Here is a 23,957-nt window from a genome sequence, read left to right on the forward strand (position 1 = left end):
AACAAGAAGATATAACAATTGTAAATATTTACTCAATATGGAAGCACCCAAATACATAAAGCAGCTAATAACAAACATAAAGGAAGAAAGTAATTGATAGTAATACAACAATAGTAGGGGACTTTAACACTCAACTTGCATCAGTGGATAGATCATCCAAGCAGAAAAATGTCAAGGAAACAGTGCCTTTGAATGACACATTGGACCAGTTGGATCTAACATATATATTGAGAACATTCCATCCTAAAACATTCCGTCTACTTTTCAAGTGTACATGGAACATCTTCCAGAACAGATCACATATTAGACCACAAAACAAGTGCCAACAAATTAAAAAAGATTGAAGACACACCATGTATCTTTCCCAAACACAATGCTATGAAACTGGAAATAAGTTACAAGAAAAAATCTGGAAAGAACACATAGAAATCTAGAAATACATGGAGGTTAAATAACACACTACTAAACAATGAATAGGTCAACAAAGAAATCAAAGAAGACATAAAAAATGCATGGAGACAAAAGCAAATGAAAACAAAATAGTCCAAAATCTTTGGGATTCAGCAAAAGCTGTTCTAAGGGGGAAGTTTATAGCAATAGAGGTCTACTTCAAGAAGCAAGAAAAATATCAAATAAACAACCCAACTTTATACCTAAAGGAGCTAGAAAAAGAACAAACAAAATCTGAAACTAGTACAGAAGGAATAATAAGATTAGGGCATACATAAAATAAAAACAAAAACAAAAAAACTCCAGATCAATGAAACCAGGAGCTTGTTCTTTGAAAAAAAATCAGTAAAGTTGATAAAACTTTAGCTAGACTCATCAAGAAAAAAAAAAGAAAGAGAACTCAAATAAACAAGATCAGAAATGAAAGAGGGAAAATAACAACTGACACTAAAGAAATACAAAGGATTGTAAGAGAATATTATGAAAAATTATATGCCAACAAACTGGATAACCTGGAAGAAATGGATAAGTTTCTGGAAACATATAACTTCCCCAAACTGAACCAGGAAGAAATAGAAAATTTGAACAGATCAATTGCCAGCAATGAAATTGCCTTAGTAATAATGAAAAAAAAAAAAAAAAAAAAAAAAAAAACAAACAAAAGTCCAGGACCAGATGGCTTCACAGGTGAATTATACCAACATTTAAAGAAGAATTAATACCTATGCTTCTCAAACTGTTCCAAAAAATACAAGAATAAGGAAAACTTCCAAATTCATTCTATGAGACCAACACAACATTCCCCTGATGCCAAAACCAAATAAAAGCACTACAAAAAAAAGAGAGAGAAAGAGAGAGAGAACTACAGGCCAACATCTCTGATGAACATAGTTGAAAGAATCCTCAATAAAATATTAGCTAACCAAATCCAACAATACATCAAAAATATCATTCACCATGATCAAGTGGGATTTATTCCTGGGATGCAAGGGTGGTTCAGTATTCACAAATCAATCAATGTGATACATCACATCAACAAGAGAAAGAATAAAAACCATATGATCATCTCAATAGATTCAGAAAAAGCATTTGACAAAGTACAACATCTATTCATGATAAAAGCCCTCAACCAAGTATGTTTAGAGAGAACATACGTCAACATAGTAAAGGCCACATATGAAGAGCCCATAGCTAACATCATACTCAATAATGAGAAACTGAAGTGTTTTTCCTTTAAGGTCAGGAACAGGACAAGGGTGTCCATTCTTACCACTTTTATTCAACATAGTGCTAGAAGTCCTAGTCACAGCAATCAGACAAGAAAAAGAAATAAAAGGCATTCAAATTAGTAAGGAAGTAAAACTTTCACTATTTGCAGATGACACGATACTGTAGAAAACCATAAAGAGTACACCAAAAAACTACTAGAACCAATAAATGAATTCAGTAAGGTTGTAGGATACAAAATCAAGGTACAGAAATCCATTGCTCTTCTATACACTAATAATGAAGTAGCATAAAGAGAAGTTAAGAAAAACAATCCCATTTACAATTGCACCAAAAATAATAAAATACTTAGGATAAACTTAACCAAAGAGGTGAAAGACCTGTACTCTGAAAACTATAAAATACTGATGAAAGAAATTGAAGATGACAGAAACAAATGGAAAGACACTCCATGCTCATGGACTGGAAGAACAAATATTGCTAAAATGGCCATACTGCCCAAAGCAATCTATAGATGCAATGCAATCTTTATGAAAATACCAGCAGCATTTTTCACCAAACTGGAATATTTATTCCTAAAATTTTTATGGAGCCATAAAAGACCCCAAATATCCAAAGCAATCCTGAGAAAGAGGAACAGAACTGGAGTTATCGCAATTCTGGATTTCAAGATATACTACAAAGCTCTAGTAATCAAAACAGTGTGTTCCCAACACAAAAATAGTGAGATCAACGTAACAGAATAGAGAGCCCAGAAATAAACCCAGAAAAGAGAGCCCAGAAATAGACAATTATATGATCAATTAATCTTCCACAAAGGAGGCAAGAAAATGCAGTGTGAAAAAGTCAGTCTCTTTAATAAATGGTATTGGGAAAACTTGACAGCTACATGCAAAAAAAATGAAACTGGACCACTTTCTTACACGATACAGAAAAATAAATTCAAAATGGATTAAAGACCTAAATGTGAGACTTGAAACCACAAAAATCCTGGAAGAGAGCACAGGCAGTAATTTCTGTGATATCGGCTGTAGCAACATTTTTCTAGCTGTATCTCCTGAGGCAAGGGAAACAAAAGCAAAAATAAGTATTGAGACTATATCAAAATAAAAAGCTTCTGCACAACAGAGGAACAATCAACAAAACCAACAGACAACCTACTGAATGGGAGAAGATACTGACATATCTGGTAGGGGTTAGTATCCAAATAATGTATCTAATTAAAGGTTAGTATCCAAAAAATATAAGGAACTTACACAACTCAACACCAAGAAAATAAATAATCTAATTTAAAAATTGGCAGAAGACATGAACAGACATTTCTCCAAGACATAAAGATGGCCAACAGACACATGAAAAGATGCTCAACATCACTCACCATTGGGGAAATACAAATCAAAACCACAATGAGATATCATCTCATGCCTGTCATAATGACTAGAATCAAAAAAATACAAGAAACAACAAGTGTTGGTGAGGATGTGGAAAAAAGGAACCCTCTTGCACTGTTGGTGGGAATGCAAGCTGGTGCAACCACTGTGGAACAGTATGGAACTTCCTCAATGCAATTCCTATCAAAATAACACCAGCATTCTTCACAGAACTAGAACAAACAATTCTAAAATTTGTGTGGAGTCGCAGAAGACCCAGAACAGTCAAAATAATGCTGAAAAAGAAAACCAAAGCTGGAGGCATCACAATCCTGGACTTCAAGTTGTATTTCAAAGCAGTATTCATTAAGACAGTATGGTATTGGCACAAAAAGAGATGACACATAGATCAATGGATCAGAATAGAGAACCCAGAAATGGACCCACAAACGTATGGCCAACTGATCTTTGACAAAGCAGGAAAGAATATCCAATGGAAAAAAGAGCCTCTTCAGCAGATAGTTCTGGGAAAATTGGACAGTGACATGCAGAAGAATGAAACTGGACCACTTTCTTATACCACACACAAAAATAAATTCAAAATGGATGAAAGACCTAAATGTCAGACAGGAAACCATCAAAATCCTACAGGAAAAAACGGGCAACCTTGTACAATGTTATTTTTAATGGCTGCAAAGTTTTTCTTTGTGTGGATGATATATTGATGATTTAATCAGTCCTGAATGATGGCATCTGTTTCTAATTTTACACTTATAAACCATGGTGATATCAATATCTTGCATATATATTCATGCCCTCTTGACTTTCTGTGTATAATTGCTGATCCAAATCAAGTGTATATTTAATCTTTTTAAGTTCTTATTTTAATTCCAGTTAGTTAACATACAGTGTTATATTAGTTTCAGTACAGTATAGTGATTCCATATTCCATACATCATCCAGTGCTCATCATGACAAGTGCACTCCTTAATCCCCATCACCTGTTTAACTCATCCCCCCATTGCCTTCCCTTTGGTAACTATCAGTTTCTTCTCTATAGTTAAGAATCTGTTTTTTGGTCTCTCTCTCTCTCTCTCTCTCTCTCTCTCTCTCTCTCTTTCTCTCTCTGTTTTTCCCTTTGCTTCTAAGTGTCTACAGTTGAATGGATAAAGAAGATGTGGTATATATAAATGTATATACAGTGAATATTATTCAGCCATAACAAAGAATGAAATCTTGCCATTCGTATCATGGATGGATCTAAAGAGTGTAATGCTAAGTAAAATAAGTCAGTCAGAGACAAATACTATATAATTTCACTCTCAAGTGTATATTTAAAAACTTGATGGATATTGTCAAACTGTCCTCCTGAAGACAGTGCTCATCTTCCCCACAACCTTGTTAACATTTAGAATTTTCTTTAAGTTTAATCTGGGCTAATAAAATAAAGAGAAAATTGGAATACAGTTTTTCATATCCTTTTATGAGCTATTAGTTTTTTGATTAAAAAAGCCTTATTCTTATTGATTAGTCAGAGCTTCTCTATGTTAATTACATTCATGGTTTGTCTCATACATTGTATTTCTCTCTTAATTTGTCATTTGCAGAACTTCCTCACAGAGTTTCTTGATATATAGAATTTAAGAAATATATCTATATCTGTATTCAAACCAGCAATCTCTTTCATTTGGATTTGCCTTTGATGTTAGGAAAACCCCTTCTCCATCCCAACTTACATGGAATTTATACTGGTCTTAAGTTGTGAGAAAGGAATACAGCTTTATGAGTAGCCCAGAGGTTCCCCAGAATATGTTTTATGGACAATGTTTCTGTGGGATGTTAATGATATTAATCAAAAGAAGGATTCTATGATCAAATAAGCTTGGGGAACATAAGGTTTAAGCAAAAGTGTCAGTTTTATTGACTTCGATACTTAATCAGGGTGGAGCCAATTTATTGCAATATAACTTGAAATAGCTAAACACTAGGAACAATCCAAATATACATGAAAATCATAGCAGATAAATAAATGATGTTTTATCCACATGGAGGAATACTACACAGCCGTAGAAAATGAGAATGCTTGCTCCATATGGTGAAAAAGGATATCTGAGATAAATTGTTTATTGAAAAAGCAAGATTCGGGTATATTATGTATTTTGTATAAGAAACAAAACAAGATTATATACACAAAATTTTAAAGATAAGCATAAAGAAACTTTAGAAAGCTCCCAAGAAAGTAAGAACAGTGGCTAGAGGGAGAAATCTCCTACTGATTACCCTTTTACACTGTTTATTTTAAACCACATGAATGTATTTCCTATGAAGATAAATTTAAAACATTTTTGAATGAAAAGCTTCTCAGAGGCTTCAATATGCTAATATATATTGTGACTCTCTCCAAGTTGTTGGCAGTGGTGGGTTACGCAGTTGCCTATAAAATCATTTGAGTTAGAAAATTCCACAGCATTTTGGTTGATCAGGTTTCCCTCCAAATTTATGGAATAATCCTTACAGATATGACATGTCATCTGTAGCATATAGTAAAGACAACATTTTAGAGTCTTGGGTTTCTGTGTATGTGTATGGATGTGTGATTTCTGTTCTGTTTTTCTATTGATTAATTCTATCCCCAGAAATGAGTATTTTCATATCTGGAAGAGCATGCCATTTCTAATCATGCCATTTCTAATCTAATACTGGTGTACCTTGCTGATCAAAATTAATTCTTCTTGTTCAATGTTTTTTATTTTTTTCCAAAAACTATTTATTTATTTATTTATTTATTTATTTATTTATTTATTTATTTATTAAAATTTACCTCCAAATTGGTTAGCATACAGTGCAACAATGATTTCAGGAGTAGATTCCTTAGTGCCCCTTACCCATTTATCCCATCCCCCCTCCCACAGGCCCTCCAGTAACTCTCAGTTTGTTCTCCATATTTATGAGCCTCTTCTGTTTTGTTCCCCTCCTTGTTTTTATATTATTTTTGCTACCCTTCCCTTATGTTCATCTGTTTTGTCTCTTAAAGTCCTCATATGAGTGAAGTCATATGATTTTTGTCTTTCTCTGACTAATTTCATTTAGCATAATACCCTCCAGTCCCATCCATGTATTTGCAAATGGCAAGATTTCATTCTTTTTGATTGCCGAGTAATAATCCATTGTATATATGTACCACATCTTCTTTATCGATTCATCCATCTATGGACATTTGGGCTCTTTCCATACTTCGGCTATTGTTGATAGTGCTGCTATAAATATTGGAGTGCATGTGTCCCTTCGAAACAGCACACCTGTATCCCGTGGACAAATGCCTAGCAGTGCAATTGCTGTGTTGTAGGGTAGTTCTATTTTTAGTTTTTTGAAGAACCTCCTACTGTTTTCCAGAGTGGCTGCACCAGCTTGCATTCCCATAATTTTTTAAGTTTATTTATTTATTTATTTAGAGAGACAACAGCAGTGGGGGAAGAGCAGCTAGAGAGGGAGAGAGAGAATCCCAGGCTGGCTCTGTGCTGCCAGCACAGAACCCGATGTGGGGCTTGAACCCACAAAGCCATGAGATCATGACCTGAGCCAAAACCAAGAGCTGGACACTTAACCGACTGAGCCACCCAGGCATCCACAATCTTTTCTTGAATTATTTTTACTCATTTATTACTTCAAATGATTTGCTTTATCAGTTACCTAATTATGCTTGTGGGAAGTTTGTGGAGAGCTGATAGCTTTATGGAATTATACAAAGACAGAAGGGTGTTTCCACCTTTTGACTATTGTGAATAATGTTGCGATGAATACTGGTGTACAAATAGGAGAAAAAAGATGGAAAAGGAGACTGTTTCCTATATGCCCTTAATACTTTCCAGGGTTTGAATCAAGTGAAATGCACTTCTCAAATATTCTTTTATGCCAATCAGTAAAGTCTAAAATAGCATGATGTTTTTCATTTTCTTCATGTAACTCTTATTTCTTAAATACTCAAAGTGTTATTTTGTTTCTGTTGTAAAGGAGATCTGTTATTCATTTATTTTCTCAAGGATTATTGCTGATATAAGCTATTGTTTCTTTAGTAGATATTACATTTTAACAAATTTATTTTGACATTTATTGAAACAGATATATGATGTTTTCCTTTTTTTTTTTTTAATATATGAAATTTATTGTCAAATTGGTTTCCATACAACACCCAGTGCTCATCCCAAAAGGTGCCCTCCTCAATACCCATCACCCACCCTCTCCTCCCTCCCACCCCCCATCAACCCTCAGTTTGTTCTCAGTTTTTAACAGTCTCTTATGCTTTGGCTCTCTCCCACTCTAACCTCTTTTTTTTTTTTTTCTTTCTTTTTTCCTCCCCCTCCCCCATGGGTTCCCGCCAAGTCTCTCAGGATCCACATAAGAGTGAAACCATATGGTATCTGTCTTTCTCTGTATGGCTTATTTCACTTAGCATCACACTCTCCAGTTCCATCCACGTTGCTACAAAAGGCCATATTTCATTTTTTCTCATTGCCACGTAGTATTCCATTGTGTATATAAACCACAATTTCTTTATCCATTCATCAGTTGATGGACATTTAGGCTCTTTCCATAATTTGGCTATTGTTGAGAGTGCTGCTATAAACATTGGGGTACAAGTGCCCCTATGCATCAGTACTCCTGTATCCCTTGGATAAATTCCTAGCAGTGCTATTTCTGGGTCATAAGGTAGGTCTATTTTTAATTTTCTGAGGAACCTCCACACTGCTTTCCAGAGCGGCTGCACCACTTTGCATTCCCACCAACAGTGCAAGAGGGTTCCCGTTTCTCCACATCCTCTCCAGCATCTATAGTCTCCTGATTTGTTCATTTTGGCCACTCTGACTGGCGTGAGGTGATACCTGAGTGTGGTTTTGATTTGTATTTCCCTGATAAGGAGCGACGCTGAACATCTTTTCATGTGCCTGTTGGCCATCCGGATGTCTTCTTTAGAGAAGTGTCTATTCATGTTTTCTGCCCATTTCTTCACTGGGTTATTTGTTTTTCGGGTGTGGAGTTTGGTGAGCTCTTTACAGATTTTGGATACTAGCCCTTTGTCCGAGATGTCATTTGCAAATATCTTTTCCCATTCCGTTGGTTGCCTTTTAGTTTTGTTGGTTGTTTCCTTTGCTGTGCAGAAGCTTTTTATCTTCATAAGGTCCCAGTAATTCACTTTTGCTTTTAGTTCCCTTGCCTTTGGGGATGTGTTGAGTAAGAGATTGCTACGGCTGAGGTCAGAGAGGTCTTTTCCTGCTTTCTCCTCTAAGGTTTTGATGGTTTCCTGTCTCACATTCAGGTCCTTTATCCATTTTGAGTTTATTTTTGTGAATGGTGTCAGAAAGTGGTCTAGTTTCAACCTTCTGCATGTTGCTGTCCAGTTCTCCCAGCACCATTTGTTAAAGAGGCTGTCTTTTTTCCATTGGATGTTCTTTCCTGCTTTGTCAAAGATGAGTTGGCCATACATTTGTGGGTCTAGTTCTGGGGTTTCTATTCTATTCCATTGGTCTATGTGTCTGTTTTTGTGCCAATACCATGCTGTCTTGATGATGACAGCTTTGTAGTAGAGGCTAAAGTCTGGGATTGTGATGCCTCCTGCTTTGGTCTTCTTCTTCAAAATTCCTTTGGCTATTCGGGGCCTTTTGTTGTTCCATATGAATTTTAGGATTGCTTGTTCTAGTTTCGAGAAGAATGCTGGTGCAATTTTGATTGGGATTGCATTGAATGTGTAGATAGCTTTGGGTAGTATTGACATTTTGACAATATTTATTCTTCCAATCCATGAGCAGGGAATGTCTTTCCATTTCTTTAAATCTTCTTCAATTTCCTTCATAAGCTTTCTATAGTTTTCAGCATACAGATCCTTTACATCTTTGGTTAGATTTATTCCTAGGTATTTTATGCTTCTTGGTGCAATTGTGAATGGGATCAGTTCCTTTATTTGTCTTTCTGTTGCTTCATTGTTAGTGTATAAGAATGCAACTGATTTCTGTACATTGATTTTGTATCCTGCAACTTTGCTGAATTCATGTATCAATTCTAGCAGACTTTTGGTGGAGTCTATCGGATTTTCCATGTATAATATCATGTCATCTGCAAAAAGCGAAAACTTGACTTCATCTTTGCCAATTTTGATACCTTTGATTTCCTTTTGTTGTCTGATTGCTGATGCTAGAACTTCCAGCACTATGTTAAACAACAGCGGTGAGAGTGGGCATCCCTGTCGTGTTCCTGATCTCAGAGAAAAAGCTCTCAGTTTTTCTCCGTTGAGGATGATGTTAGCTGTGGGCTTTTCATAAATGGCTTTTATGATCTTTAAGTATGTTCCTTCTATCCCGACTTTCTCAAGGGTTTTTATTAAGAAAGGGTGCTGGATTTTGTCAAAGTCCTTTTCTGCATTGATTGACAGGATCATATGGTTCTTCTCTTTTTTTTTTGTTAATGTGATGTATCACGTTGATTGATTTGCGAATGTTGAACCAGCCCTGCATCCCAGGAATGAATCCCACTTGATCATGGTGAATAATTCTTTTTATATGCCGTTGAATTCGATTTGCTAGTATCTTATTGAGAATTTTTGCATCCATATTCATCAGGGATATTGGCTGGTAGTTCTCTTTTTTTACTGGGTCTCTGTCTGGTTTAGGAATCAAAGTAATACTGGCTTCATAGAATGAGTCTGGAAGTTTTCCTTCCCTTTCTATTTCTTGGAATGGCTTGAGAAGGATAGGTATTATCTCTGCTTTAAACGTCTGGTAGAACTCCCCTGGGAAGCCATCTGGTCCTGGACTCTTATTTGTTGGGAGATTTTTGATAACCGATTCAATTTCTTCGTTGGTTATGGGTCTGTTCAAGCTTTCTATTTCCTCCTGATTGAGTTTTGGAAGCGTGTGGGTGTTCAGGAATTTGTCCATTTCTTCTAGGTTGTCCAATTTGTTGGCATATAATTTTTCATAGTATTCCCTGATAATTGTTTGTATCTCTGAGGAATTGGTTGTAATAATTCCATTTTCATTCATGATTTTATCTATTTGGGTCATCTCCCTTTTCTTTTTGAGAAGCCTGGCTAGAGGTTTGTCAATTTTGTTTATTTTTTCAAAAAACCAACTCTTGGTTTCGTTGATCTGCTCTACAGTTTTTTTAGACTCTATATTGTTTATTTCTGCTCTGATCTTTATTATTTCTCTTCTTCTGCTGGGTTTAGGCTGCCTTTGCTGTTCTGCTTCTATTTCCTTTAGGTGTGCTGTTAGATTTTGTATTTGGGATTTTTCTTGTTTCTTGAGATAGGCCTGGATTGCAATGTATTTTCCTCTCAGGACTGCCTTCGCTGCGTCCCAAAGCGTTTGGATTGTTGTATTTTCATTTTCGTTTGTTTCCATATATTTTTTAATTTCTTCTCTAATTGCCTGGTTGACCCACTCATTCGTTAGTAGGGTGTTCTTTAACCTCCATGCTTTTGGAGGTTTTCCAGACTTTTTTCTGTGGTTGATTTCAAGCTTCATAGCATTGTGGTCTGAAAGTATGCATGGTATAATTTCAATTCTGGTAAACTTATGAAGGGCTGTTTTGTGACCCAGTATATGATCTATCTTGGAGAATGTTCCATGTGCACTTGAGAAGAAAGTATATTCTGTTGCTTTGGGATGCAGAGTTCTAAATATATCTGTCAAGTCCATCTGATCCAATGTCTCATTCAGGGCCCTTGTTTCTTTATTGATCGTGTGTCTAGATGATCTATCCATTTCTGTAAGTGGGGTGTTAAAGTCCCCTGCAATGACCACATTCTTATCAATAAGGTTGCTTATGTTTATGAGTAGTTGTTTTATATATTTGGGGGCTCCGGTATTCGGCGCATAGACATTTATAATTGTTAGCTCTTCCTGATGGATAGACCCTGTAACTATTATATAATGTCCTTCTTCATCTCTTGTTACAGCCTTTAATTTAAAGTCTAGTTTGTCTGATATAAGTATGGCTACTCCAGCTTTCTTTTGGCTTCCAGTAGCATGATAAATAGTTCTCCATCCCCTCACTCTCAATCTAAAGGTGTCCTCAGGTCTAAAATGAGTCTCTTGTAGACAGCAAATAGATGGGTCTTGTTTTTTTATCCATTCTGATACCCTATGTCTTTTGGTTGGCGCATTTAATCCATTTACATTAAGTGTTATTATAGAAAGATACAGGTTTAGAGTCATTGTGATGTCTGTATGTTTTATGCTTGTAGTGTTGTCTCTTGTACTTTGTCTCACAGGGTCCCCCTTAGGATCTCTTGTAGGGCTGGTTTAGTGGTGACAAATTCCTTCAGTTTTTGTTTGTTTGGGAAGACCTTTATCTCTCCTTCTATTCTAAATGACAGACTTGCTGGATAAAGGATTCTCGGCTGCATATTTTTTCTCTCTAGCACACTGAAAATCTCGTGCCAATTCTTTCTGGCCTGCCAAGTTTCAAAAGAGAGATCAGTCACGAGTCTTATAGGTCTCCCTTTATATGTGAGGGCACGTTTACCCCTTGCTGCTTTCAGAATTTTCTCTTTATCCTTGTATTTTGCCAGTTTCACTATGATATGTCGTGCAGAAGATCGATTCAAGTTCCGTCTGAAGGGAGTTCTCTGTGCCTCTTGGATTTCAATGCCTTTTTCCTTCCCCAGTTCAGGGAAGTTCTCAGCTATTATTTCTTCAAGTACCCCTTCAGCACCTTTCCCTCTCTCTTCCTCCTCTGGGATACCAATTATGCGTATATTATTTCTTTTTAGTGTATCACTTAGTTCTCTAATTTTCCCCTCATACTCCTGGATTTTTTTATCTCTCTTTTTCTCAGCTTCCTCTTTTTCCATAACTTTATCTTCTAGTTCACCTATTCTCTCCTCTGCCTCTTCAATCCGAGCCGTGGTGGTTTCCATTTTGTTTTGCATTTCATTTAAAGCGTTTTTCAGCTCCTCGTGACTGTTCCTTAGTCCCTTGATCTCTGTAGCAAGAGATTCTCTGCTGTCCTCTATACTGTTTTCAAGCCCAGCGATTAATTTTATGACTATTATTCTAAATTCACTTTCTGTTATATTATTTAAATCCTTTTTGATCAGCTCATTAGCTGTTGTTATTTCCTGGAGATTCTTCTGAGGGGAATTCTTCCGCTTGGTCATTTTAGATAGTCCCTGGCGTGGTGAGGACCTGCAGGGCACTTCCCCTGTGCTGTGGTGTATAACTGGAGTTGGTGGGCGGGGCCGCAGTCAGTCCTGATGTCTGCCCCTGGCCCACCGCTGGGGCCACAGTCAGACTGGTGTGTGCCTTCTCTTCCCCTCTCCTAGGGGCGGGATTCACTGTGGGGTGGCGTGGCCCGTCTGGGCTACTTTCACACTGCCAGGCTTGTGATGCTGGGGATCCGGCGTATTAGCTGGGGTGGGTAGGCAAGGTGCACGGGGGCAGGAGGGGCAGGCTTAGCTCGCTTCTCCTTAGGTGATCCACTTCAGGAGGGGCCCTGTGGCAGCGGGAGGGAGTCAGATCCGCTGCCGCTGCCGGAGGTTTGGCTCCGCAGTAGCACAGAGTTGGGTGTTTGCGCGGAGCGAGCAAGTTCCCTGGCAGGAACTGGTTCTCTTTGGGATTTTGGCGGGGGATGGGCGGGGGAGATGGCGCTGGCGAGCGCCTTTGTTCCCCACCAAACTGAGCTCTGTCGTCCGGGGGCTCCGCAGCTCTCCCTCCCTTTGTCCTCCAGCCTTCCCGCTTTCCGAGCAGAGCTGTTAACTTATGACCTCCCAGACGCTAAGTCGCACTTGCTGTCGGAACACAGTCCGTCTGGCCCCTCTGCTTTTGCAAGCCAGACTCCGGGGCTCTGCTTGGCCGGCGAGCTGCCCCTCCGCCCCGGCTCCCTCCCGCCAGTCCGTGGAGCATGCACCGCCTCGCCGCCCTTCCTACCCTCTTCCGTGGGCCTCTCGTCTGCGCTTGGCTCCAGCGACTCCGTTCTGCTAATCCTCTGGCAGTTTTCTGGGTTATTTAGGCAGGTGTAGGTGGAATCTAAGTGATCAGCAGGACGCGCGGTGAGCCCAGCGTCCTCCTACGCCGCCATCTTCCCTCCCTATGATGTTTTCCTTTTACCAATTAGTTGAATGAAATATAATAGATTTCCTGATAAGTTACTAACATTATTTGCTGGAAAAAGTCATGCTTAAAAACAAATCATTGTTATTTTAATATAATTTTGAATTTTGGGGGTGACTTTTAATTAGGTTCTTTGCATCTATGTTTGTAAATGGAATTGGCCTGAAGATTTGTTTTTGAAGTTCTCTGTCAGTTTTTTATAATTATGTTGTGCCAAATGCATATAACAAATTATCAAGTTCTCCATATGGGTCTGAACTCTTGAAGAGCTTATAGGGTATTTGAAAGAATTTCTCTGCAAAAGTTTTGGTACCAGTGCCTTTTATAAATGTAATTATTGAGCAGTATTTTCATCCCTCTCCCCTTGAGCAGCATCAATTTGATATTTGTGGTTTTGTAGGAAATCATCCATTTTTATCTTACTGTGAGTTACACTCTCTGGCCTGTGTGTGCTTTGTCCTCAGTCTAAGAGCAGCTGCTTTTGGAAGCTGATGGTGGGAGCCCAAAGGAATCTCCAACTGGGGTGAGGGGTTCCCATCTTTCTCAGGCCTACACTTTCCTCTCCTAATTAGGGGCTGCTAGTTTATGTCTTGCCCATGACAGTCCTTGGTGGCTGCCTCCTCTTTGGCTCTCTCTGCACAGTGTCTACCAGAAAACTGAGTGAAATTTCTGGCATTTGTATGGCAACCTTCCTAGTTTCTGCATTAATGCAGGCTTTTTTCCCCCTCCTCCTCCTCCTTCTTCCTTACTTTGCTCACTCTAATTTCTTTATGGAGTCAAGGTTGAGGGATTGTTTTTATGCTACCATCTTTCCCTGAAGTGTTAATGTACTTTTCATTCTTGGTTTAACTGCTTTTCATCAATAGCTGAGACAATACCAGGGGCCCTCAGCTGTATCTATAAATGTAGCAGGTGTCAGGGGAGGAGATTAATCATAACAGCTAGCATAAACAATCAGTCCTGGAAACACGAATATGCTGACACCCCTTTGGCCAAGGCCTGGAAGAGCTTGGCAAAGGATACACATTTCTTTCCTTTCGTTTATTTGTGAAATAGTCAAGGAGGTGGAAAATTTGAGAAGTAATGTTGCAGGTACGTTTTCTGATATTCCCTTTCCCCCTCTTATTCTGTCAATTAGTTGACTTTCAGTTTTCAGTGCTGTTAATGAAATTAAAGATCTGTATAAATAGGGGCGCCTGGGTGGCTCAGTCGGTTGGGCGTCCGACTTTGGCTCAGGTCATGATCTCGCGGTCCGTGAGTTCGAGCCCCGCATCGGGCTCTGTGCTGACAGCTCAGAGCCTGGAGCCTGTTTCAGATTCTGTGTCTCCCTCTCTCTCTGACCTTCCCCCATTCATGCTCTGTCTCTCTCTCTGTCTCAAAAATGAATAAACGTTAAAAAAAAATTAAAAAAAAAGATCTGTATAAATATAAAAATTTCAGCTAATTTCTCATGATGGAGTGTAACACATAAAAGACAAAATGCTGCAAAAAAAATAACAACATATATTTTTATAGTCTTTGTTACAACTGGTACTTATAGAGAATTATATTAGACTTAATATATACACATTCATGTACACTTCTACAAATTCTCTAAGTAATTAGAGTCATGAATGATGCTATTTTCTGGCATCACCTCCTTTCCCAGTACTACTGATAATATTTGGAATTCAGGATAGGCATGTCTTACTTCTTGCTACAACTCTACTGCATCGTTCGGTACATACAAGTTTAATTAATAGAAAATGATATATGACCAATATTAATAAATGATTCAGGAAAACTGAAATTCCCCTGGCTGTCTCAATCTTGTTCTTTTGGATGTCTTTCTCATTTTTCATCCTCATTACAGACTTTTTCTTGGCCTTGATGGTGGGCCCTCTGATAAAGAAATGTTGGCTCATTCATCTTCCTTGTCCTCAGGGGCCTTGCCCCTTCTGGGACCACTGCAAACTGACAGCCTGTATAGCATCCTCAAGTGTGAGTTTGGCTCTGAATGACTTTGAAAGCTATGGCACATTCCTCCGTGTTTTAACAGAACGGGGAAGTCTATGCATTTTTCAAAGCCAGTGGTTTCTCTTTTATACTTGTCCTTTCATGTGCATTTCTAGACCAGGAGGAGTCACTTTGGGTCACCCAGGAAGCCAGTCAATCCACTCCCCCTTCATAGGACTTCCTGGGCAGTGTCACAGTTCACCAGAGCAGCCGCAGCAAAGCCGGCAGCTTGCAAATTATGGCAGGATTCCATTACAGATGATGATAGTATTGCATTAAATTTTTTTTTCAACGTTTATTTATTTTTTTGGGACAGAGAGAGACAGAGCATGAACAGGGGAGGGGCACAGAGAGAGGGAGACACAGAATCGGAAACAGGCTCCAGGCTCTGAGCCATCAGCCCAGAGCCTGACGCGGGGCTCGAACTCACGGACCACGAGATCGTGACCTGGCTGAAGTCGGACGCTTAACCGACTGCGCCACCCAGGCGCCCCAGTATTGCATTAATAATGAGCCCACATCTTCACTTTCATCAGTGTTACAACATTAGGATATTTTCTATAACCATGCATTGTAAAAATAAACAGAATGGCAGAGGACCCTGAAGTAGTCCCTGCAAGGATCTAGGAATATAGCTAGAAGCAGCTTGTTTTAAAGCTTAGTGTTTTGGAGGCGCCTGGGTGACTCAGTTGGTTAAGTATCTGACTTCAGCTCAGGTCATGATTTCATGGTTTGTGAGTTCCAGCCCTGCATCGGGCTTTGTGCTGGCAGTGTAGAGCCTACTTCGGATTCTCTCTCTCCCTCTCTCTCTCTCTCTGCCCCTCCCCTACTTGTGCTCTCTCTCTCAAAGTAAATAAATAAACTTAAAAAAGCTTAGTGTTTTATCTTAAGTCAGCTAAAAGAACCCACTGGAGTAACTAATTTTCAAAGAGCAGATTAGTTAACAAAATTATTATTTATGCACACATTTAAACATATGGGTATATATTTTCATATCAGGTTGTAGAAACATGTTTAATGACACAGGTAATCATTTATGATATGGTAAATGAAATAATCAGATAATAAGATGTATATAAAAATTATCCATTTTATGAAAAGATATTCAACCCTACTCGTAATAAGAAAAATGCAAATTTTTAACTGTAATGGGCAAAAATCTAAAAGTTTGGCAATACAGTACTCTGTTGGTAGGGTACAGAGAAACAGGGACTCTCATACACTATTTCTGAGAATGTGAATTAGTACAATCCCATGTGAAGGGCAAATGTCAAAATTAAAATGTTATATATCTTTGACTCAGCAATTCCATTTTTGGAATTTTTTGGCTATGGATAGCCTGACATGATACATGTAAAAGTTATCCATGGCAGCACTCTGTAATAACAAAAGACTGGAGACAATCCAAAGTCCACCAGAAGTGATGACTTAAATAACACTGTACATTTGTAGCATGGAGTACTATATAGCTGAGAAAAAGAATATAGAAGCTCTTCATGAACTGACATGGAAATATCTCTGAGATATATTAAATTAAAAAAATAGGGTACAGAACAATGTGCATAATAAGCTACATTTTGTGTTACAGAGAGGGAGACAATCTATATTTGTGCTGACTTGTATGTATGTAAAACACTTCAAAAGAAACTAAGAACAGTAGTTCCCTAGAGATGGAATAAAAGACTGGAAGAATATTCATCACAATGTTAGAGCCTTTGATAAATGATGGGCATGTGGGTGATTAAAGAAATTATAGGACTTTTCAGTATACTCCATGACTTATTTGTATTTTAAAATGCAAAATACAGTTTTAAATGATTTTCCATGGCACAAAAACAGAAACATAGACCAATGGAATAGAATAGAAACCCCAGAACTAGACTCACAAACGTATGGCCAACTAATCTTTGACAAAGCAGGAAAGAACATCCAATGGAAAAAAGACAGTCTCTTTAACAAATGGTGCTGGGAGAACTGGACAGCAACATGCAGAAGGTTGAAACTAGACCACTTTCTCACACCATTCACAAAAATAAACTCAAAACGGATAAAGGACCTGAATGTGAGACAGGAAACCATCAAAACCTTAGAGGAGAAAGCCGGAAAAGACCTCTCTGACCTCAGCCATAGCAATCTCTTACTCGACACATCCCCAAAGGCAAGGGAATTAAAAGCAAAAATGAACTGTTGGGACCTCATGAAGATAAAAGAATTCTGCACTGCAAAGGAAACAATCAACAAAAGTAAAAGGCAACCAACGGAATGGGAAAAGATATTTGCAAATGACATATCGGACAAAGGGCTAGTATCCAAAATCTATAAAGAGTTCACCAAACTCCACACCCGAAAAACAAATAACCCAGTGAAGAAATGGGCAGAAAACATGAATAGACACTTCTCTAAAGAAGACATCCGGATGGCCAACAGGCACATGAAAAGATTCTCAACGTTGCTCCTTATCAGGGAAATACAAATCAAAACCACACTCAAATATCACCTCACGCCAGTCAGAGTGGCCAAAATGAACAAATCAGGAGACTATAGATGCTGGAGAGGATGCGGAGAAACGAGAACCCTCTTGCACTGTTGGTGGGAATGCAAATTGGTGCAGCCACTCTGGAAAACAGTGTGGAGGTTCCTCAGAAAATTAAAAATAGACCTACCCTATGACCTAGCAATAGCACTGCTAGGAATTTACCCAAGGGATACAGGAGTCCTGATGCATAGGGGCACTTGTACCCCAATGTTTATAGCAGCACTCTCAACAATAGCCAAATTATGGAAAGAGTCTAAATGTCCATCAACTGATATGGACAAAGAAATTGTGGTTTATATACACAATGGAGTACTACAGGGCAATGAGAAAGAACGAAATATGGCCCTGTGTAGCAACGTGGATGGAACTGGAGAGTGTGATGCTAAGTGAAATAAGCCATACAGAGAAAGACAGATACCATATGGTTTCACTCTTATGTGGATCCTGAGAGACTTGGCGGGAACCCATGGGGGAGGGAAAGGAAAAAAAAAGAGGTTAGAGTGGGAGACAGCCAAAGCATAAGAGGCTCTTAAAAACTGAGAACAAACTGAGGGTTGATGGGGGGTGGGAGGGAGGGGTGGGTGGGTGATGGGTATTGCGGTGGGCACCTTTTGGGATGAGCACTGGGTGTTTTATGGAAACCAATTTGACAATAAATTTCATATATTGAAAAAAATGATTTTCCAGGAAATTGACCGAGTCTATCTGTAGCATTTTGTAGCCCAGAGGTACATGCTTATGAATATAACAGCAAGGGATCAGGGCTGTGGAGACTGTCTGGGTCTTATTTTCTGGTGAACATTTGTCTCTCCCATCAGGGACAACATCTGTCCTATATTCTCTTGAACAAATTGGGAAAATTCCAGGTGGGCTTAAGCGTAAAAGTCAGCAAGGGAAAATGCACGAGGTCAAGTAAACATGAGAATGAAGTTGGCTTATTCAAAGGTAAATACTTATGAATAATATCATTCCAGGCAAAGTCCCACACCTCAAAAGGTAGTTTCTTATGAAGGAACTCTTAGGATTGTCCCAATGAGAGCAGTTTCTTGGGAGCTTGTAAAACCAAAACCCTTTGAATAAGATTTAATTTTAAGTTAAAAAATGTGAAACATACATTCCAGAAAAAGTGGATGAAAAAAATTACCTGGTGTTAGGAGTAATTTTTAAGCAAACACTCATGCTACTACTATCTAGCTGAAGAAATATAATAGTGCCCGCCCCTCAGAAGCACCTCTAAGTGCATCTTCTTGATCACAACCCTTTCCTCCCATGAGAGATAAACATGTCGTTGCTTTCATGGTCCCTACTTCTTTGTTTGCATTTATAGTTTTGCCACCTACTGATGTGCCCTTGAAGATGTACTTTCATTTTGTTTTTAAATTTTTGTTTGTAAGGGCCATCCATGTTGCATGGAAATACATTTTGTTCATTGTATTAATTACATAGTATTCTGTTACATGCTTGTACCACAATTTTTACCCATTGTACTGATGATGGACGTTTGGAGTATCTCCAATTCCAGGCATTAAAAAAAAACACTGATATGCTTTATATGCTAGATGTTTCTGGGTGCATACATGCGTGAATTTCTCCAGGGCAATTACCCCTCAGTGAAACTGTGGGGTTATGGTGTATGGATAGTTTCTGCTTTTCTAGATACTACAAAACGTTTTCCAATATGGTTTTATCAATGTATACTTCTAGCAGTCTACAAAGGTTCTCATTGTTTCCTAATTACACCGAAAGTTCTAAATTTTTAGTTGAGTCTGACTTCTTAACATTTGCTAGTCTAATGGGTGTGCAGTAAGATGTCACTATGGTTTTAATTTATATTTGACTGGTGATGAATGAAGTTGTGTGCCTCCTCATGTATTATTGGTCATTTGGACATTTCTTTTTGTGAAGTGCATGTTCAAAGTTTTCCTTTTATTGGATTGCTTTTCTTTAATAGTGCTTAATTTAATCCATGTATTAATAAAGAATCTGAATGATGAATGATCAGGACTGGGGTTTCACCATGCAGCCAGAAGGCAAATGCAGCAATCTAAGATTTTTCACAAAACCCTTTTATATGATTAGCTGACACAGATTTTTCATCAGGCAAATTGGGCTTAAGCACCTGCCCACCACACTGTCTGCTGCCAGTCATCTGTCTGTGCATCCAGATCAATGAATGATGCTGATGGCTGTAGTTAACAGTCACCAGTCTCTTCTCCTGTGCCTGGCACTGGGCTAAGCATGTGCCTTATTTACTTCTCTCAATACTTCTTTGTGGAATGTTCCATTAGGCTTAGAGGCTTAAATAACTTGACTGTGATGACTCAACTAGAGTGTGATATGGCTGGGAGTTGATCCTTCATTTAACTCCAGAGCCCGTGTTCTTATCCTACTCATTATACTGTCTTAAATGAAGTTTCTTTCTGGTTTCAAATTTGGGATTATTGTGTGCTTTGGAAATGGCAATCAGTTTTAGTAGAAGAGAATATAAGGGAGTACTTAGTTTAGAGCTAGTAAAAAAATCCCCCCAAAATATATCATAATGCATTATGAAGGATATTGACAAAAAAAATTGGCTTACATAAAGCTTACTATGCACTTGAGATATGTTCACTTCACTTCACAGTCTGTACGTGGATAGCTAATACGGATTCCTTTAACTTACTACTGCATCAATAAACAACTGACACATCTTGAATAGATAAAATCAGATGCTCTTCTCCAGACTCATTTTTTGAGGTTAAAATCATGAAATAAACATATAGTATTGTCTTTCTCTGACTTATTTCACTTACCATTATACTCTTTAGCTCCATCTGTGTTGTCGCAAATGGCAAGATACCATTATTTTTTATGGCCAAATAATATTCCTCTGTGTGTGTGTGTGTGTGTGTGTGTGTGTGTGTGTGTGTGTGTACCTCACATTTTTATCCATTCACCCTCACTCATATATGGAATTTTAAAAACAAAACAAATGAGCAAAGGGGAAAAAAAGAGAGAGAGGGACAAACCAAGAAATTAGAGTGAACAAACTGAGGGTTACCAGAGGGGAGGTGGCTGTGAGGATGGGTGAAATAGGTGAGCACTTATCATGATGAGCACTAAGTAATATATAGAATTGTTGAATCACTGTTATGCTGTGTATCCCTGAAACAAACATGACACTGTATGTTAACTATACTGGAATTAAAATTTAAAACTTACTAAAAACAAATAAATAGAAAAGTTAAAAAATTATGCAGTAAACAATGATGGCAAATCTAATCATGCATCCAGTACAGCCACCCTAAATTCTCAAAGCAAGGAAATAAGACAATCTGGCACACTTTGTTGAGTCTCAAAGGGCTTTCTAGTCGTTAATAAGCATAAAACAGCAGAATGTTCAAAAGCAAAACTTTAAATACTACTGTTTCTTGGACAAAACTCCAGAGATCTGTGGAAAAATAAACCTTTATTCCCACATTAAACTTTGAATTTGTTGGAAGATGAATGAACTATATTTTGAAGCAAAACTTTAGAAAGGTGACCAGACTTGGAAAAGATCTTGATAATCAAGAGCCGTGTTATAGTCCACACAGTTGAGGGCAGTTTCTAAGCAGTTTATAATGGGATTTAATTCAGAGGGTTTTTATTTTTCCCTTTTCAGGGAACCTTCTGGTTTGAACACATTCGCAGGCCCTGTATGGTTTGCAAAGCTATGTTCTTTCTCCCGCTGAGACCCTGCTCAGGCTTGTAGTGTCATTTGAAAGAATAATTTCCAATGTCTCCTTCTAGGCTGAGCATTAATCCCCCCACTGCTTGATCGATTAAATCCCACTGCCTGTGTCTGGAAGGCGAAGTCTGAGCTTTATGTACTGCTTTCTGGCAAGCCCCATTTCCATGCTCCCCGGGACAGATGCAGCAGTATAACTCTATGCAACAGGCTTTTGGGCCCTCAAATCTTGGGGGCAACAGGTAATGTCTCATGTAACCATCTAATGAGATTAAAGGCCTATAATGACTATACTTTACCTGATGAATTTGGCTCGGTAATAATATCTTGCCTTTTGTATGGCATTTAGTTGCTTACAAGGTGAGGATACATTATCTTGTTTGCTCTTCACAATAGTTGTTTATGGGAAGCAGTGTTTTATCATCTTGCATTTTAACAATGAGGGGAGATTGTTATCCTTGCCCAGAGTCACATAGCTGGTAATGGCAATCTCGTTATTAAAACATAGATCATCTGATTATTAACACCAGTGTACTTTTATGATTCACATAACAAACCCAAGATTGGAGGATTATAGAGAACTTTCAAAAGGACCCACATTATCCATGTGCTCTGAGTCCAGAAAACTGATGGTAATATAAATGTCACATTGCCGCTCACCTGGGCAGAATGAAACAAAGAATAAGCCATTTCAGTGTCACCTGTAGGAGAAGTAGGCTTGGAGAAAATTGCCACGATTTCTTTGGAAAACCTTAAATGTGATCAGTCAGGCCCTGGAAGATGAGCAGGCCTGCCTCGTAGGAAACTTGTAACTCATAAGGTCTCAGTGCCCTGGCCTTGCCTTCCCGTGCATTTTGAATGCACCTGGAATGCATTTTCCCCACCTGGAAAGCCCTAGAGGATAGGTGGTTTGGCTTGGTTTTCCCCAGAGGCACATCCTGAGATAAAGATTCAAGTGCAAGTGACTTGGTTAGGGGGAGAAAGAGATACTAGTAGGGAGTGGGCCGGTGGTGTAAGGAAAGGTGTGTCATTGAGCCAGCTGCCACTGGGGTGACTGGAGTTTAATCCCAAGACAAAACCTTGGATATAGTGTAAAACCCACACTTCAGAGACATCCCACTTGAGAGGTGAGGGAGCTGGGGTGTTCATACACCAACTCCTATCAGTTGTTGAGAGCTGCCGCGTGCAGGGGATAATTCCCCTACCTTCTGGCATGCTGAGCAGGAGGGTAGAGTAGTGTTCTATAGGTGAGGAAAAGGCTCCCAGGCAAAGCAATGCAGACACTGGCAGGGCAGAGTTGTTGGTAAATGGCGGGAGGATATGGAAGAACACTTGGAGGGTAGGCTATAACAGGATGCAAGTCTGACATTTTTTCTAATTTTCATTCAAAGTCCACAGTAGTATTTGGGATATAATAATCCCTTGATAATTATGGACATATCAACTTAACATCAAGAGTGGTATGAGAAATGCTTATAGATGGACACTAAATCCTAACCAACAAAATAACATGAAAGAAGAAATAAGAAAAGGCAAAAGAGGTACCGGGGAGTCACCCCTACTCACACTTTCTCATAAATCTTGTTGGGATGCTCTGGCCATTCAATCATGCACACCACTCTGTTGGGCATGGTCTCCGTGGTCGAATAGTAGCCCTGGGGGAAGGCCAGCAGGAGAGCCAGGACCCAGATGACACAGATGACCACCTTGGTGGCCGTGGCTGACAACCGGGGCTGGAGGGGATGGATGATGGCCATGTACCTGGAACAGAGAAGAAAGGACAAATTTTTGATTTGGTCACCAAAATTTGCATTAGTGATTAGCATTGTTCCTATCAATGAAAAATTCCAGGGAAACCTTTGACTTCTGATGATTTTTACAACTATTTTCTGATCCCTTTTTGCATATTCTATCTTGAAGTTTTATGACTCTTAGGACATAAACCCCTAAAATCCATGAGAAAAGTCATCCAGGTTCTTAAGTATTTTAGAGCCCATCTAGCAACATTCTAGGAGAGAAGTTTTCATCACTAGAACCCTCATGGTCTATACCCAAGTTTATATCAGTGGCCTACAGTAGAATTAGAAGAATAAGAACAATGTTGTAAATTTATTCAATATAAACACTACCTTTATCCTTTTTGGATTAAAGAATAATGCTGATAGAAATAGTGGTTTTTAAAGTCTTTATGTGGCAATTTAAAAGGCTAGCAACCTTATGTTGGTGTCTACAATTTGAAGGAAAATGAATGTGTATGGTGAGAAAGTAGTAGCCTAACAGTAAAACATCAGCCCCTGGATAAATCTTCAAGTTGAAGTTCTTTGAACATCTACAAGTCAGTGTGTGGCTCACGACACATGCTTCACGGGGGAAAGTCTCCATTTGCTGAAACAGACACACTTAAGTTTATTATAGTCCAGGGTAGATGGAACGTCTACCCTGAAGGGAAACAAAGTGAATGATGACCCAGGACTTGGAATTGCTCCCTCCTCCATCTCCTCTCACCTGGGATGGAGCACTGAATGGCGCCAGTTGAACAAGTGTGTCCACCTCTGAAATGCAGC

General features: G+C 38.7%; 1 protein-coding gene across 1 annotated transcript in view; it reads right to left on the minus strand.

Moving 5' to 3' along the window:
* The window catches only part of TACR1 (tachykinin receptor 1), a 150,061-nt gene that overhangs the window by 51,981 nt on the left and 74,123 nt on the right, over window positions 1-23,957 (minus strand). Inside the window, exon 2 of the mRNA XM_045446620.1 lies at window positions 22,960-23,154. Within this exon, the coding sequence (XP_045302576.1) occupies window positions 22,960-23,154 (195 nt within the window). The remainder of the gene's footprint in view (window positions 1-22,959; window positions 23,155-23,957) is intronic.

This window comes from Leopardus geoffroyi, chromosome A3 (genome assembly GCF_018350155.1).
Source record: "Leopardus geoffroyi isolate Oge1 chromosome A3, O.geoffroyi_Oge1_pat1.0, whole genome shotgun sequence".
NCBI classification, from domain to species: Eukaryota; Metazoa; Chordata; class Mammalia; order Carnivora; family Felidae; genus Leopardus; species Leopardus geoffroyi.